The sequence below is a fragment of the Nelusetta ayraudi genome, unplaced genomic scaffold (assembly GCF_046127955.1).
Source record: "Nelusetta ayraudi isolate G7.1 ecotype Tasmania unplaced genomic scaffold, CSIRO-AGI_Nayr_v1 ptg000011l, whole genome shotgun sequence".
Lineage (NCBI taxonomy): Eukaryota > Metazoa > Chordata > Actinopteri > Tetraodontiformes > Monacanthidae > Nelusetta > Nelusetta ayraudi.
The window spans coordinates 3,185,868-3,203,846 of NW_027466061.1; the positions used below are offsets into that span (position 1 = coordinate 3,185,868).

The window sequence follows — 17,979 nt, forward strand, 5'->3', positions numbered from 1 at the left end:
GCCTGTGACTGGACGCCCGTTTTGATTGGCAGGTCCGTCCGACCAATGGCCGGCGAGCTTTGATTGTAGCGTTGCGAGATTAGCGTAACCTTCTCTATTCTAATGTTCGGTACACGTGTGGTAAATTCAGGGCCAAACAATGCAAATAACGATAATATAAAGAGCTTACTGGCGACGTGAGTTGACGTAGGCTCAAACAGCAGTCAGTCTTTTTCACGGCGTTGTACTTTTTTTGGTCGAATTTGTTTTCAGGAGCAGACGAGACTCTCAGTGTCCACTCTCGGTTGTTTATCATGCGCGTTGATGAATTACATCAAGCTAATCAAAAGGCACCGTCTGAGTAGCCTGTAAAGGACCTCACCGCAGACCATCACAGTGGTGATGAGTAGTCTTCACAACAACTTAATAGTGTTGATGAGTGCTGACTGCATACAAAAAACTACTCCATACCAAACATTTCTACACATTTCTCACATTGATTATTCAAATTATGGCATTAATTCCATGTTTCGTACTGAGACATTTGAGCACTAACACTAAATTCACATAGTGGATAAAAGTGAGAGTATGATTCTTGAACTCATACCTAAACAGAGCTAAACACAGTTGCTAGATTAACTATATTCCCTATAGACTCAACAAATGTGTGCTCCAATATATATGTGGCAAAGAGCGGAGGGCCCAGGCGGGCTTCAAACCCCAGACTCCCGGGTAATAGCCATGCGCTTAACCATTCAGCCAAAGGGATATCCCCTTGGCCAAGTAGCCAGGGCGCATGATTAATTGGAGGCCCCCTCTTTTTTTTTTTCTTTTTTCTTTTAATATATATATATTATAAATAAGAAAGTTAGTGTACCAGACAGAGCCTGGCCTATAATTAAGACCTTGTATCTGTGAGGCCATGGTGCCATCCTCGACCCAGAAGGATGTTAGAGACCTTTACCATTAACATTAAAACCACAGATGTCTAAAATGATGTGTTGGCATGAAACGTGAGTGAGCAAACATGTTTAAATTTTCCACAAGTTGCCCCTCACCACATCTACTATGTCCATGCATCAAGTTTCTTGCATGTGACTGGCTCATTAGCTATTTGTGTTCAAGCAATTGAACTGGTGTTTGTATTTATCAAACGCTCCTGTTGTGCTGAAGTAGTGCTTTGTGAATGATCTGCTGGATATTTCAGTGCATGACTGTATCAAAGGAATATGGAGGAATGGGGAGATCAGAGTTACCATATTGTCACATTTCCAATGGTTAAAGTGGGCACACTGAGCATGTGACTGTCCCAACTGGAACATGCGTAAAACTGAACAGTGGAGGAAGACGGCCTGTCTGATGAGTCATGATGTGTTTTACATCATGTAGACAGTCGACTGTTTGAATACAGGCATGCCTTGGTTGTGGAACAATCTTGACACTTGATGAGCCAAAGTCTGTTTCCCAGAGCCACTGCTTTTATTTTTCCACATTAATTTGGTAAAGAGAAAAAAAGGTGATGTGATGAAAGTTCTCTCACATTCAAAGTGAACAACTCATACTTGAAGTGCTTGAAACTAGACACAAATCAGTCACTCAAGAGCTGCAATGTTTAAATTCTTGTCCAAACCTGTCTGGAGTGAGATTAAAAAACAGACAAACAACAAGACATTCAGTTCAAAATTCAGTTTTGATTAAAACTGCCTCTATAGTTGCAGCATATAAGACTTTGACTACATCAGTGCAGCTGTGTTTCTCCAGATGCAGTTGCATTGTATTGTTAAAGACCTGTAACGACCGTGTAGTTCATCATGACGCTCTTTAGTTCATGACTCCCCGATCTCTAAAACTGCTGCAGAACACAGAACATCTAAGTGTGTAAATAGTGAAACACTTTGTTTTAGCAAAATTGTGCATCAAAATAGCTCAATAATAGTTTGGAACACAGGGACAATTTGGCCTTCAATCCAATTGTATTGTCAACAAATGGTTTTAATTAACAGAGTCAATGGACACAACTTAACAGAGTTTAAGGGGAACTGTTTGATTGGCTCCAGGTGGCGTAACATGCAACATGTCTGGAATCCACCTTAGCTACTTTGGCTGCACAAGTTAAGAAAATGATTATTCATAAAGGGCCAAATGACAACAACTAATTATTATTTTTTGACCCAAAAGGTGCAAAGTAGGTCTAAAAAAACAAAGCATAGAAGAAGAAAAGTATATGCCATTTATGAGAAGAGCACAAAAAGTTCATACCTTTATAAGTGTTTTGTGAGATGATTTAAACTATGTTTCATAAAGAAGGTCAGTCTGTGGTTTTATAAAATGTTTAAAGTGTCTGATAACAAATTGTAATCGTAAGCTGCGACAAACCAACAAAGGCACATTTAAAAGTGGCAGTGAAATGCTAGGCTGCACTTGTAGTTTTTCCCCAGCCCCTTCTCCATTTGCCAGTGTGTGTAGACTACAAACAAACAAAGCAAACCTGATGACAGAGAGAAAGACATCTTGGCCTAATTCTGAAATGGGAATTCAATAGGTGTTACCGATGTACTACACTGCATGTACCTAGTTTGGCCTCAAGAGGTCGTGAGATTAAATGTTCTGAGCGCTTTTCACTTCCCTTCCATCAACGTCTCACTGACAAGTCAGGCCACGTTAAATTGAACTGATACAAACGGAAAACAAAATCTAACAGATGCACACGAATTAAGAAGAATGCCACAATGTGCGTGAATAACAATTACTGGTGACTATTAAATGATTATTAATATGATTGTACTTAATTCCTTTGGTTTAAGTCAAACTACGTTTGGCATGGCTGTGATAACAGCATTACTCAACATGGGGAATCATTGTCTGCCCCAATCACGACATCCACGCTGACAAAGTCTTTTGCCTCAAGCTGTTATTCTTTCCTTTCGCTGCAGAAACTAGATGGCAAATACCAGGTTCCTTGTGTCAGCAAAAAGTGAAATCTTCTGCAAGATTGTTCAGAGAACTAACTGAAACATCAACAACAACAAAATACCTCTAAAACTCCTGATTTAAACAGTGTGGTTCTTGTGGCCCATGACACAAAAACAGCTGGACAGTCTGGGTAAGGCAGAACTTTACTTAAAGTACTACATTTAAGACAAGCGTCATTGTTTACACACCTATATCATATCAGGAAACAAAAAGCTGAATTCTGAGGAAACTCTTGAGAAATTTGGGGGGAAAAAACCATAGCTTAGATGTATCATGTTATATTTCATTTCTTACCATCACTGATAATAAACCCCTTTCAGTATTGAATGTTGCTTCAATATTGTCACACGAATGAAATCTATTCTCCATTCAAAATTGCATTATTTACTGTATTCATAACAGAACTGTTAAACTGCGTGCAAACGTCCTTGCTTTAATTCTTTTTTTTTGCAATGTCAGAGCATCTTAATATTTGCTCCAGTTCAGTTCCATTATCGTGTTATTAATCTCAACAGCCAATGATAAATCAATCAATCAGCCATAACAGCTCAAACCAGGACATCAACCTTCTCAAGGATCACTGTGGCTTCCACTGTCTGCGATGGAGGGTAAAATCCTGCAAGTCAATTATACAGAAAGAATTACGCTGAAATTGCTGTTTCAATACTTGGTTTAAAAATCCATTAAAAGAGCTATGATTTTTCTTTGTTCCCTTTGTTCCCTGTGAAGTGAACTTTTACTACTGGGAAGTTAATATGCTTTGGTGTGTAAATAAAAATGTACAGCTGTGACACTCTTGCACCAGTGTATTTTCTTTATTTCAGTTCAAAATAGACACAAGTCTGATTTAATGACTTAAATCTGTTGTTCATGTCTTCAAACAATGCGAGTACCCCAAATGCTTCAGTCGTGTTGAATATTGCACATCCACAGGAAACAGAAGACCGTTGCAACATGCTTAGTCAAACATCCTTCACACACACACACACACGCACACACACACACACACACACACACACACACACACACACACACGCTGGACGCACAGACGCACAAATACGCACGCACGCACGCCGGCCTGCTGGATCATGTAATCATGATGTTACAATGTGTTACAATGTTTAAAAAAAGTTGACTTTGGAAATTCTTTATTAGCTTTAGCATTAATATTAAACCATTGTGAGCAAACATTTCCTTTCGCATTTCAACATATTGCTGGCAGACAAAACTTTAGTGAAATCAGGGTCAATATATATGGTGGTGTCTAATCGTAGACTGTTTATTCAATGGCATAGAGGTGCCTAATTTCATAACTATATATATATATATATATAGCCTTAAGCTCTAGCTGAACAAGTCGTTAACAGCCTCAGTATGACATTAAATGTATGTTTGATTCAGCCTTCAGCCTTCTTCCGCTAAGGTTTGGATGTGAGGGAGGATGAAATCAAATGTTCTGTTGAATGGAAAAGCAGGACCAGATTCCAAAACAAAAGCTGGGCTACACTTTGTCAAATGTATGCACAAGAGAATGTGGTTATTTCCAAACCCCTTTTTGGCCTTCATTCAGCTTAAATGTGCACTGGACAAAAACCTTCGATTGAACAATTTTATCAAGCACAAGTATTCTTTTCTTAAAATATATCATTATTCTGAGTTTAATACCGGAAACAAAGACTTTGCAAGGTACTCATCTGATGACTAAATCAGAGAAAGCCTGGTGAAGTCCAATGGTAACAGGCATTAGTATGAAATCAACATTCTGGAAAGTGCTCTGTTCTTCCGAAAATACAACAAAAACAATCCCGTTTTGTTTTCTCAGTGCACAGATTCTGAAGAATTTAACATCATTAATAAATATCTGATCCTTGCACAGTATCCAATTGCATTTAGCGTTTTTTTTTAAAAAAGGAGTTTGAAAATGTTTTTATTCTGGTATTTCTTAACATTTCACCCAATGCCCCACCTACAGTATTTGGAATCAGGGTGGTCCATGTCTAAGCTTGAATGTCTGATATACAGTAAACCTTCTCTGTTAAGGCAAGTGGTGACCAAAAAGTTATGGAAAATTTGCAGAAGAATGATGGCAGATGCCGTAAAATGTATAAAATGAAAGAAAATGAATGAAGAAAAGGAAGGAAACACTAGTTTTGCACACATCCGCGCCCCAAAATATTTTTTCCATCAACCATAAATGTCAAGCAAAACTTATGACAGGGGACAAGAGAAATAGAATCAGTACATAAAAACATTTTCATCTTCAAGATACACACTCCTTTCAGGAACGGCGTGTTTTAAGTGCTTATCAGCGTCTACAGGTACAGTATGTGGTCCATACAAACAGGTCAGGGGTCAGTCTTCTCGGGTTTCAGTGCGTCATCCTATACAATAATCTGTGGATTTGATTTCTATTGGCTTTAAAATTGTATTACTGCTATCATACAGTGCCTATTTATTATTACTAAACAAAACAAAAAAACAAAAACCCACAATGAATAAGTGCACTTTTGAAAAGTCCCATTAGAAACATACCTGCAATTATTGTTACTTCTAGATCACTTTATACCAGGTAGGGTGAAACATGCTGTCTTAATCAAATAGCACAAATAAGAGTATATGTATTCATGTATATATATTTAAATATAATTATAATAATAATATATAACTCACAATTTTCTTTATGGGAATCTCATGACCAATGACATTTCAAAAGAAAAGGAGGGTTATCACACTGGCAGGTGCAATTATTTATTCCAAGTGCTTTATGTACAGAGCACATTATTATTATCATTATCATTACTTTTTAAAAAAACCAAAAACAAAACAAAAACAAACATCTTGAGCAAGGTTTTGGGTATAGAGGTATTGAATGCCCTTTGGAACAAGGCAAGCCACTGGTGAGTAAACGCTAAGTAGTGGATACATTGTATCGTGCTGCTTGGATCTGGCAATTTAGTTTCAAAATGACTCAGCAGAGTCTTTTTGAAGTCTTACGTTTCTGTATCTTTCGCTCATTTGTGCCATTGTCTCATTGATATATATAGAGACCCTGCCAGGCTTGTAGCTAGAAAAATGGATTCTGCTTCAGGCCAGCAGCAGGACGTATTGTAACAGCCACAAAAGTTTGAAAATGTTGAATTTAGTGTTTTGAGCTCAGGCCAGTATATCCCAGTACTCTGTGATCCATACTTTGAAATAATTATACTTGTGTATCTGTCTATGTCGTATCTTACAACAAACAGCAGGTTCACTCTCGTCCTGACTGTCCTTCTTGTTGGCCGTGCATATAGCAGAGGTGGGAATCTGGAATCAGACCTGATGACCCAATTTCGATCAGACACCAGTCCCATGTTAAGTCGCATATTAAGAACTGAGAGGATCCTCACCTTCTTTTTTTGTAAACACGTTTTTAAGACAAAGAGGAGAGGCATTGGTTTTGTTTTGTTTTTTTTAGAAATATGATTGTCAATTAGTGCAATGCGGACACACCTGGAATTAAACAAGTATGGTGTCATTCCCAGCATTCACCAATATTCTGTCATTAAATTCTCCATTTAGGTTAGAATAAAAAAACATCCTCTTATTATGCAGCCATTATATTGGAGGACATTTTAACTAATTCTTTGAAAAAAAACAAAAAAACAATAGCATTATATAATTCCATTTTTGTATCACATCTTCTAAAAAATATCTCGATGAACTGAGAATCTCGATATGAACATTAAGACGAAGTCGCTTCTTAACATTTCCGCCCCACCTCTGCCATATGGACAAACAAACAGGTTTCTCTCGCTTGAACCTTTGCTCCTGCTAACAATGTGTCTTAGGAGATCCCTCCCTCATGGGCTTCCAAGATATGTGAAGCGGGACCTGGACTGGACCAATCCCTGTTCTGCAACTCAGAAGAAAGCATGTGTGAGAAAAAGAAAGACGGCGTCACCGACGTCACTGGTGCAGACTGTTCTCCAGCTACAGTATCAGTCCAGCGTCGACCGTGGGAGTGTTGTAGTGGCGAAAAGTCCTTCATAAAGTTTGCAACCTTGCCCATTTTTAGGTTTCTTTGGCAGTCAGAACGTTGATTCTCTCAAAATGTATTTTTCCTCGTCTTTTATTACTGCCAACGGGTAGAATCGCAATTCAGTTACCGGCCACCACATCCAGTTTTTCCCATCAGCCACAACATCATACCTCTCAAATAAAATATGTTCTGTAAATGACCTTATAATAAAAGTTAGATCTTCAAGAATAAATAAGTCTGTGCTTTTGTGCCTTCTAGCATTTTAAATAGCAAAATATAGTGTTACATCTGTTTTTCTCCCTTATCATTGTCCATTCAGCAGCTGGGTGATACATGTCTGCTTCTACTTAAAGGAAAAAAAAGAGAGGGAGAGAGAGAGAGAAAGAAAAACATGAAAATCTTACATTTTCTGTTCCCAACACACACTGAAAATCATGTTGGAGGGGGAAAATAAAAAACCCAAATAAATAAACGACCGTGTAAACAAACACAAAGCGACGCTGTGTTGGGTGGGGGGAGCACTGACACAACATCGGTCCAAACATTACACTTCATGTGACGGTTGCAGTGCGAGGACAGGGTACGGGTGTTACAGCCGGAACACTCACAGCACTTTCCTTTGTATGTTAGTGAAGCAAAGAAGTCTGGATGCAATCTCCATCGTCGACGCATGCGTCATGTTTTTCCACCTCATTTCCCTTTTGGTCAAATGAATTAAAACCAACGAATAATAATAATAATGATAATAATAATAATAATAATAATAATAATAATAATAATAATAATAATAATGATAATAATAATAATAATAATAATGATAATAATAATAATAATAATTATAATATAAAAAACGGTTCATGTTTTAAGAACTAAATCTTTTCTAACACTTTGTGGTATACATTCAGGAACATTCATGTTAAGTGAAAAAATGAAGCAATGAAGAAATCAACGAGAAAACAAAATAATAGTAAAAACAAAACAAAAAAACAGAAACATATTCACAATAATTACTTATGAAGACTATTGAAAGCCACACAGTTATCATATGTTACAACTTATTACTAGTTTCTTGCAGTCAGTACAAGCGTCCAGGGTGATGAGTTATTATAGTTTCTCCTTTGAGGGGATCCAGATATACGGTCCTGAATGTTCCTCTATGACCTGTTTGCAGTTGTTATAAATTTCTTCTAAGGTGTCTCCTTGAACCAGGGCTGCAAGGCAGAAGAGACAGACTGATCATTTAGGGCGCAGAGCTCAGTCACATTCACACCATCGCAGTTCTACAGGTAGGCCGACACAAATCCATTCTTCATCTGTCACTACATCCACCATCCGCTCTTCCTCTGGAGCTCCTGCCTGCCAGCATCCGTTTGATTATATTCACTGTCCCTCCTCTGCAGGTGTGCAGACCATCTCAGTCTGGCCTCTCTGGCTTTTTCTCAAAAAAATATCAAACGTGAGACCATCGAGGTCACTCGCACAGTAGAATATCAACATTTTAATCTCTGCTCCCTCCATCAGCTCCTGCTTCTGTCTTTACCCACATGCCACTGTGTCTAAACCACCCCACACACACTTACACGTTTTAGCTCTGTTGCGAAAGTTCTGCTTTGAGCAAACAGTCATCTACTGGTTTTAAAGTGTGCAGAAGTTGAAGTTCAGATTTTCACTTTGGTGTGGACAAATCTCATACCTGTGAAGAACTCCCCAAACTCCTGCTCCAGCTTCAGCGCCCTGTCAAAGGTCTTCTTGGCTTGGTCTTCCGTCAGTCTCTTATTTATGTCCCTGCGTGAGGATTTAAGGAACAATCACACACACAAACCATCACAGAAACATCTGATTTGGCTATTTTAGTGCAAAAGTTCAAGTTACTTCTGAAAGGCTACAAGCCCGTGTGTAGCTTTAGGTCTCTTATTATAGGGCAATGATCAGTCTGGCCATTGAAGTGTTAACAAAAAGAAAGAAAGATTGCTTTGATTTACATTCGCTTCTGACAGGGTTCTAAACCGGTTAGTACATGTTTGAGTACCAACTCACAAAAAGAAAAAAAAAAATGCTGGGAAACTTTCTAAGACGTAAGTAGGTAAAGACAAGACTACTCACATTAAAGAATCGATGGATTTAGGCTTTATGAAGATGGCAATGGGGTAGAGTTGTGCTACTTGTAGTCGTTTAATGGCATTTCCGGACACATCCAGGATGCAGTGTTTACCCTGAAGCAGGCACAAAGAGTCACAGAACATTCACTCACCAGATCCGACGCGTGCACCCTGTGAGCAACACACGCTTCTACATATCTATGTGTTTGCTAAATGCAGTGCAGAAGTGCAGGCCTCTCTCACTACTCACCCTCTCTGCCACGTATTTGACAGACTGGACGCTGGTCCCGTACAGGTTATCGTTGTACTGGCCCGCCTCGATGAACTTGTGCTCTTGGATGTCCTTCTCCATCTGTTCTCTGGACATCACAAAGTGGTAGTCTCGCCCGTCCACCTCGTAGTCCCTCTTTGGCCGAGTGGTATCTTCAATGAAAACACCAGAGGAGCCTTTTTTTTTTTTTACCGAGTGATGAGCGTAGACAGATAAGATTCAGGTGTGTAGGTGATAATGCAGAACACAGCAACGCTAGACACGGGATGACAGAATGTCACATTTACGAGTGGCTGAAAGTGAAAAGTCAAGTTTTTTTTGTTGTTTCTTCTTCTACACCAACCCCAACCAGTTTTACTTCAACCTGAATATGGAACAAGCAAAGCTTAATACTATACCATAAACTTAAAATTAATATTGCACATATGCAAAAATCGAATTTCCAATAAAAAAAAGTACAGTAACCCTTTTCCACGGGCTAATAATACACTTAAAAGTAAAATAACAATAAACCAATTAAGTCATAATAATAAATGAATGCTTAAATGAATGCTGTGTCCTGATTGAGCAGAGCATTCTGGGATTTGTAGTATTAGTGGTACAGATGCTGTATAATACTGGCGGGCCAACTCTAGCAGAGACATTGTATTGCTCCGCAGGCCAAATATAATGACACTGCGGGCCACATTTGGCCCATGGACCAGAGTTTGACACCTGTGTTCTACACGTTCATGTAAAGAGGTGTGTCACAACTACAATAGACAACTCAGTGGCTCATCACACGCATAGTGATCAACAACCGTTTCCTACTTCATGTGACTCCACACTAGTGTGACACACATAACCTGTGATGGTTCTCTGAAGAAATGCTAACATTCTTTGCAACACCCCTGAGGCTTCAGCAAAACCTCCCTCCAACTGACTGACTGTTTTCAAAAACGAGGTCAACTCTGACGACTTGGGAACCAGCTTGAATTTTGGAGATATCCACCCTTGACATCAAGGTCTTGTCTTGAAATTTGCACAAAACAGCAAAAAATAAATAAAAATAAATAAATAAAATAAAATAAAAATAAAAAGTGATGAGAAAGTTAAGGTTGTCTTACTTGTTAAAAGAATGAAATGTATCTATTAATTTTAGATTTTTGGAAAACAAGGAAGTCTACTTGTTGCGTTTGAGCAAATTTCATAGGATATCTTCTCCTTGTCTAGGGTGAAGGAGTGGGAAGTGCGCTATGATCTGCTCACTAGTGTATCTAACAACTATTTCAAACACAAATCTACAGTATAGAAACTCCAGACAGGGTTGAAGGGATATTGATGTGGACAAATCACTTTCAAAAGACACTTTAATGAGACAGATATGATGAACTCTATTAGTAAGCTCACTTACCCAGTTGCCCTGAACTGTTGGCAGCTTTATATGATTTAAAGGGTACATTGAAATAAAAGAGATGGGTAAATTCAAAAACATGCAAAATTAAAAGGATGCTCTGGCTGACGAAGAGGCGTGACAACACAAAAACACACAATCTGGATGTTGGTGGGGTGATGCTTTTCTTTGTGTTTACAATAATAGTTATTGATTAATTTTATGATTTACTTCTCAGGATGCTTTTTGTTTCAGAAATGTTTAAGTGAAATTGGACTATTCTCAAAATTGACCTGTTTGCATAAGAGTAGAAAGTAGTAAAATAGTGCAAAAAAAGTGATCTCATCTGTTTGGAAAACACTTAAGGTGACTCCGATCACAGTAAAAATATTTTTTGACTGAATTATTTGTTGTTGTATGTTTAGATTGATAACCAACTTTTCCAACAAAACATTTCTGTAATGTATTTATGTAATGCAAATACAGAAAAATACACTAAATTGTATTTTAGATTATGTGTTCTTACTGCATTGGTTTAAGCAGTAGAGCAGAGGATGAAAGGATGAGAGAATGAGAGGATGAGTGGAGAGGGTGATGACAGACTCCAATAAACTCGCATGACGCCGAGACTAAAATGGGTGACTGGTGTTAAAAAGCTGAGCAAGACTTTAGTACATAAGGGGAAAAGATTCACACGTTTAACATCAGTGATATGATAGAATGATCATATGTTGTCTGTCATGTGATGATGATGATGATGATGATGATGATGATGATGATGATGATGATGATGGTGATGATGATGATGATGATATCTGAATACTTACGAGGCACACAGGATCCAAACTTGTCTGGGAACTCCGATATCAGATCATCATTGATTCTGTCCTTCATTGGCCCGAGGATTATGACGGGTCTGGCATAATTTACTAGAGGACAAAAAAATACAAATGTTATACATTAAAAAAAAAGAAAAAAAAAGACAGAATTTACCATTGTCAGCTTTCACTTAGCCTCACAATTTTAACTTCCATTTAGCTACAAAATAAGTTTACATTAGGCTAATGGTTACAAATCACAAAGCAGCGATCACAGCTAACACTAATAGATTAAACATTATGTTGAGAGCTGGATGAACAACAAGTGAGAGTGAAACCTACTCTCTTGACGGAGCACGGGTTCATATGAGAGAATCACATCCTCTTGACTCCCTGGTGGGTAAAATAAGAGAAGCACTATTGCATCAAGATCGTTACATGTTTTTGATGTTAAAAAAGACAAACAGCACATAGAAACCAGTAGATATGGAGCTCTTTGGCCTCATATACAGAAATTAGAATGTGAAGGTTTCAGCTACAACATCCCACTTAATATGGGATGTTGCTTTCCGGGAATTACTTCACAGATTTAGCTTAAGTCAACTGGAAATTGCTTTGGTAAATTTCGTAAAGTCTTTGTCATCTATACAGTGTTGGATGCAACAGAATAAATAAATCAAGCACTGAAATCAAAACTGTTGGAGAAAAAGATTCTGAGCTCACAAAAATCAACGTCTCAAAAGAGTTACAATGAAAGTAAAACTAAAAACACAAATGTCAGTTTTTGAAATGTCTTGGTTGCTCCATTAAACAGCACAATAAATATAAAATTTTGCAACATAAATTTTTTGTACATGCTCCACATTGATCAACATGCTCATTAGCAAAGACAAAAGACAAAAAACGTCAAAGTTGTTCATGCCAGAGTCATGCAAAGATCTGAAGACAGCCAATAAATGATGACTTTATTTTGGTTTTTTTTAATACATGTGTTAACATTCCTTCATGAGTTTGGAACTGCTGGTTAAGCTTAACTATGAACAGTTGTGACATCAAAGCAGGTGGACTGTTGTGCCTTTGCTTCTTTATACAGAGCATTCCAGAATGTCTAGAGCCGGGGTGGGCAAACTTTCTGACTGGTGAGCCACAGTGGGTTCTACAATTTGACAGAGTGGTCGGAATAGGAGCAGATGGATGGAGAGTTATACTGACCCCCCTTATAGGGGGGCTAATATATAATTGGATATGTAGAAAACGTGCTTTAATGTCAATTGAAAATGAACAAAAGTGTTACAATAAAACGTGTCTTTGAAGCCCCACAGTATTTAGCTGTTTATTGAAATGACTCTTAAAACCCTTAAAAACTGATGAAATAAAGCTATTTTATTACATACTCACTATTAACATAATTTCTTCAAGTTTGTCGGGGCGGATTAAAAACTTAAATGGCCGCATATGGCCCCCGGGCCGTAGTTTGCCCATGCCTGGTCTAGAACCATGTGGCTCCTTTTTCTTCACTTGGATGTCCACAGATGCGAAATGACACTATGCACCAGTGAAAACCATCCCAAAGTGTTCACACACCCTGTCCCACCACAGCACGACACCACTCGAATGACGAGTCGGGTGCACTGCCAAGTGACCGACAAACGCGGCATGCAACACACACATGGAATTACTCCCTCCGACGACTTACTGAAAGTTTTTGTCCCATACCCATCATCACCTATCCCCAGGATGTCCTATTGGGCGGAGGCAGGGGGCACCACAACAGAGAAAAGAGAGGAAGGAAGGACAGCCGCAACGTGAGCGTGAGTTTCTAGCTTCTAGTCAACAGAGGGAGCCGTGGGCCTGGAGACCTGGCTCTGCTCGAGCAGCCAGCAGCCAGCAGGGGGAGGTAAGTGCAGCAGGACAGACTGCAGGCTGGCAGGAAGTGAGCTGACATGACCCCTGGTGGTGGCGGAGGGGGAGAAAAAATGGGTCGTACAAGTTCGACCATATGGATGGACGTCACGTGAAAGAGAGCAACTCGGCCTCTCTTCCGCCAAAGCGATCGGCATCCAGGCCAGAGAGGAGCGTCCTCGGCCGAGGACGCTAGAGCACGGTAGAGAGACGCTGACCCCCCCCCTGCGTGAAAGCAAGCGCGTGAAGTGTCTGAGAGCTTACTTACGGTCAGAGTCACTGCCGTCCTGCTCACCCTCTTTGTTCTTGTAGAAGGGGAATTTTCGCGTAAAGATGAAATTCTTTTTACGTTTGTCATTGAATGACTGTGAAGGGAGAAAGAGCATGGGGGGCAAACAGGTGCACATGTCACAGTCATGCAGACACAACAGAACAAAACAAAACAGAAAAAAAACAACAACGAAAAAAAAAACACATGGACATGAGACATCAAGAAGTTCTCAAGGCGTAAATGATCTTTGTCGACACTGCAGCTTTCCTGGATCACCTTTACTGCTGGATAGTAGTACTACTACTACTACTACTACTACTACTACTACTACTACTACGAATAATAATAATAATAATAATCAATTCAGTCACTTAAGAGAAGCACACCTGCAAGCATTCTAAAAGCTGAGCCATCAGTGCTTTTCTCCAGTCTATAGTTGCACAAATGTAGTATCTTTTATATTAGTTGTGTGCAAAAAGTGCAAAATCTGGTCTTTCTCCTTATTTTAACCACTACATGCATTAGGGTTAAAAATGAAGAAGCAATTTGAATATGATGAATTAATTAGAAGAACAATTGAATAGATAATAAATAATCTGACAGATCTTCTGTCCAGTGAATGTGCAACACACAACTTTGACATGTCTGTGTTTGGATAAAAGAGGGGAGACAAACAAATGTCCAGAGTGGAAGCCTTAAACCCGTGAGTCAAGCACTTCTTGATGTGTCACACTGTAATTTGAAATAAAACCAAGTGAGACATTTTCACCATAATCATGCTTTGAGAAAAGAAGTCGGGGAGATTCAGTCAAAGAGAAGATGAAGATCACACGACGGAAAGAGAAAAATGGAACTCATATGAGGATGGCGATTCTGGAGAATGATGGCGCTGTCACCACAATACTGGTGTGGCGCGTTAGTGTTGTGACACGGTAAAGGTGAACATGTGCTGAGCGGCGTGCTGGAGCATGATGGCGAGGAGAGGAGCTCCGAGATTCACGTTTGTCACAGGATGGCGGAGGTTAGCACGACACCGACGGTTCCAGTTGAACCGTCTGCAGATACACGACGTGCATTTCAATCAGGATGTGTCTATTAAAACATCTGCATGAGAACAGTTGAGTCACAAGTCAAACTGTGTATTAAGAGGGGAAGCACAAATGGGGAATGGCCAATCAGAGCGGCTGCAGTCGGTGTGAAGGTGAAGGACGTTGTTAACGGCTCGTCTACACTGAATCATTAAACACACAAACTCAAATTGCCACTTTCCAGCTCGCACAGTGACACACTTACTTACCCCTTTAGAGTCAAACGAGCCCGGCTTGGAGTTGAATTTGACAGTCTTCAGACGAGCCCGCTCCTTCCTCTCCACCCTGCGGAGAGCAGAGAGTTGGGCCGGTCAGAGCGAGCAAACAGATTGACGACCGTGCGTGAGCCTACAAACTATTGCGCTGAACCACAGTGAACACTCAAACACTCATAAGGTGCTTTTATTAGGGCTTAAGTGTCTTAACGATCTTGGGCCATCTGATTTATCTGACATGCTTCTTTCATATCAGCCCTGGCGGATCCTGAGGTCCTCTGGTGTTCCAAAACCCTTCACTTCACTCTGCTGCGAGGCTTTGGAACAGCCTGCCAGAGGACACCAGGACTGCAGAGACTGCTGATGTTTTTAAGAGGAGGCTCAACACCCACCTTTTCACTTTGGCCTACTACTGATTTCTTTCACTTTCTTTTACTGGTCTCATCTTCTAGCTTCAAAGCTCAGTATCTGTGGGCTTTTAGGTTATTTCCTCCTCTTTTCTTGTCCTGTGTCTTTTTAGTCTCTTGTTTTATAGCTGTAAGATCTTTTTCTTTACTCTATTGTATTTTAGCTGAGTTATTTAGTCGTTAGCTCCAGTGCTTCCTCGTGGGGGGCACTGGCCCACACTGGATGGGATGTCATCATCTTGGGGACTCCTCTCAGTGTGGATGACTGCTGCACTTCGGTCAAATCTTTTTTTTTAAATCTTTGTCTTATTTTACTTTTAATTGTTGTCAAGCACTTTGGGTTGCATTTTTATGCATAAAAGGTGCTGTATAAATAAAGTTTGATGTGATTTTGATGTGATCTGAACACTGTAAATTGAAAGTTGCTCCCCCTACTCTCGTGTTAACAGGAAGCCCCCGCAAGTGTTCAGTGTTCCTCTCGTCTCCTCACCGTCTCTTGCTGGGGATGACGCCCATCTCCTCGCTGTCCCCGTGCGGCGTGACGCGGCGAGCCTGCCACCACTCGTCGTCCGAGGCGTTGATGACGTGGAGGATGTCCCCGTACCTGAAGCTGAGCCCCTGGCTGGGCAGCCCGCTGTCCTTCGACCTCTCGTAGTCAAACAGGGCTCTGTGTGAGCCCAGACCACAGGATTGACGGTTGATTGCCGCACGTGGATCGTTTTTCTCCCTGTTACTACTGTCACACTTTTTAATGTGAGGTACATTGTGATGTGGCGGAGAGAAATTGGAAGCCCAGTTTTACCGGGTCAGGGATAATAGTGACTGTGAATCCTTGGAGGTTACTATAATAAGACGTGTTCTTCAGTCTCAGGCACACATACTAAGCATGTGTTTGCATTTTAACGTTTAACGTTAACGTTGAAACTCAGCACTGAGAATGAACAATCATGAAGAAAAAAGTCCCTTTTCAATAAGGTGCTTCACGCCTATGATATTTTAGTCTTTAATCTACACATAAATATATACATATGCATCTATGTATGTACATAGATACAGTACATATGTATATACATACTGTACATACAACACACACACACACACACACATATATATATATATATATATATATATATATGTATATATATATATACATATATATATATATATATATATATATATACATATATATATATATATATGTATATATATATATATATATATATATATATATATATATATATATATATATATATATATATGTATATATATATATATATATGTATATATATATGTATATGCACATACATATATACATGTATAAAAATACAGACAGAAACACATACTACTATTATATACACTCCACTATACAGTATATATATTCCAAAAAGAATTCTAGGTTGAAACCTAAACAGGACCCACCTGACGTAGAGCGACCTCTTCTGATTGGTTCGCAGGGATCCCGACCCAGAGCTCATACTGTGGTTCATCATCTGCTCCCGCAGGTCGTGGATTTTGGCCTCGAAACGCCCGTACTCTGCAAGACAAGAGGAGAACCAATATATACTGACAGTCAGGCTTGCACTCACTCTCCACATCATCAGGGGGAAGAGGGAAGGAGCAGGTCCAAACTTAAAGTGCCCCCTTTTCCTCTGAGAAATGATTTCTTTTAGCTCGGTCTTTCTAAGTTGTTGAGCTGAGTTGGGCAAAGCGGATCGTCGCACAGGGGAGTTGATGATGCAACGTTATTTTCTAACAGTGCAAAACCGTTTCACCAGAAATAAAACAAAACGCGGTGAAATCTATATTCCGATTTTGAATCCAGGAGGGTTCCATCACTTCAACAAACTGTCACAACCAGCGTTTTACTGTTGTCACTGGTATTGGAATTCATTTGGTCTACCAACTTTATGTAAGACAAAGTATTCTGATTGTGATATTCTATATCTTCAAGCAAAACTGTTTATTTTAATCGCCTCAAACTGATCTAATATCCTCTGTATGATTCTCTGACTGCCACAGACACTCATTACGCTGTCCTACTGTATAAGAGGCAGGTGTGCCATTACTCCCATAGCAACAAGAAGAAATGTCAACTTTGATGTAAAAACAAAAGAATGAAAGAATAAAAATACATCATTCATGTTGCTATGATCAAAGACTCAATACTAAAATGATCACAAATGCACAAAGTCATTATTGTTTTCTGTTTTTTGCTGACATTAAACTCATGATAAGTTAAGAAAAAAGAAAAATACACAAATCAAAAATTATTTTTTTTTTCTTTTTTACGTAAAGCCTTTAATAATCTACATCTTTTTTTCTTTAAATATCAAGGCACATACCTGACGTTCTCCCTGATGCTGCATCCCTCACTGCTGCCATGCTTTCCTGGTTCTTTATCAGGCTTATGCTCCTTCTCTCTGTTCTCTACACACTGCGCTGAGTGCAGCGCTACATCCCTCTCCCTTGGTGGCTCAAAAGCATCAGAGGCGGAGACAAGTGCGAGCGCGCTCTCCAAACAGGGCAAGTGTTTACATGCCAGTAGCACAGTACTTTATATATTCGT

General features: G+C 39.4%; 1 protein-coding gene across 21 annotated transcripts in view; it reads right to left on the minus strand.

The window, feature by feature from the left end:
* Positions 1–4,282: 4,282 nt before the first annotated feature.
* dlg2 (discs, large homolog 2 (Drosophila)) overlaps positions 4,283–17,979 on the minus strand; it is a 122,344-nt gene continuing 108,647 nt past the window's right edge. For 18 of the 21 annotated variants that reach the window (XM_076020040.1, XM_076020041.1, XM_076020045.1 and 15 more), the window contains 10 exons: positions 16,833–16,947; positions 15,904–16,080; positions 15,001–15,076; positions 13,701–13,797; positions 11,873–11,923; positions 11,540–11,641; positions 9,320–9,492; positions 9,074–9,183; positions 8,664–8,755; positions 4,283–8,181 (listed from right to left, as the gene is read on the minus strand). In XM_076020040.1, coding sequence (XP_075876155.1) covers positions 8,075–8,181; positions 8,664–8,755; positions 9,074–9,183; positions 9,320–9,492; positions 11,540–11,641; positions 11,873–11,923; positions 13,701–13,797; positions 15,001–15,076; positions 15,904–16,080; positions 16,833–16,947 — 1,100 coding nt within the window. In that variant the 3' untranslated portion in view covers positions 4,283–8,074. Of the gene's footprint in view, positions 8,182–8,663; positions 8,756–9,073; positions 9,184–9,319; positions 9,493–11,539; positions 11,642–11,872; positions 11,924–13,226; positions 13,273–13,700; positions 13,798–15,000; positions 15,077–15,903; positions 16,081–16,832; positions 16,948–17,979 lie in introns of those variants that run through there. The other 3 variants (XM_076020043.1, XM_076020046.1, XR_012926167.1) reach the window with 2 other exon arrangements.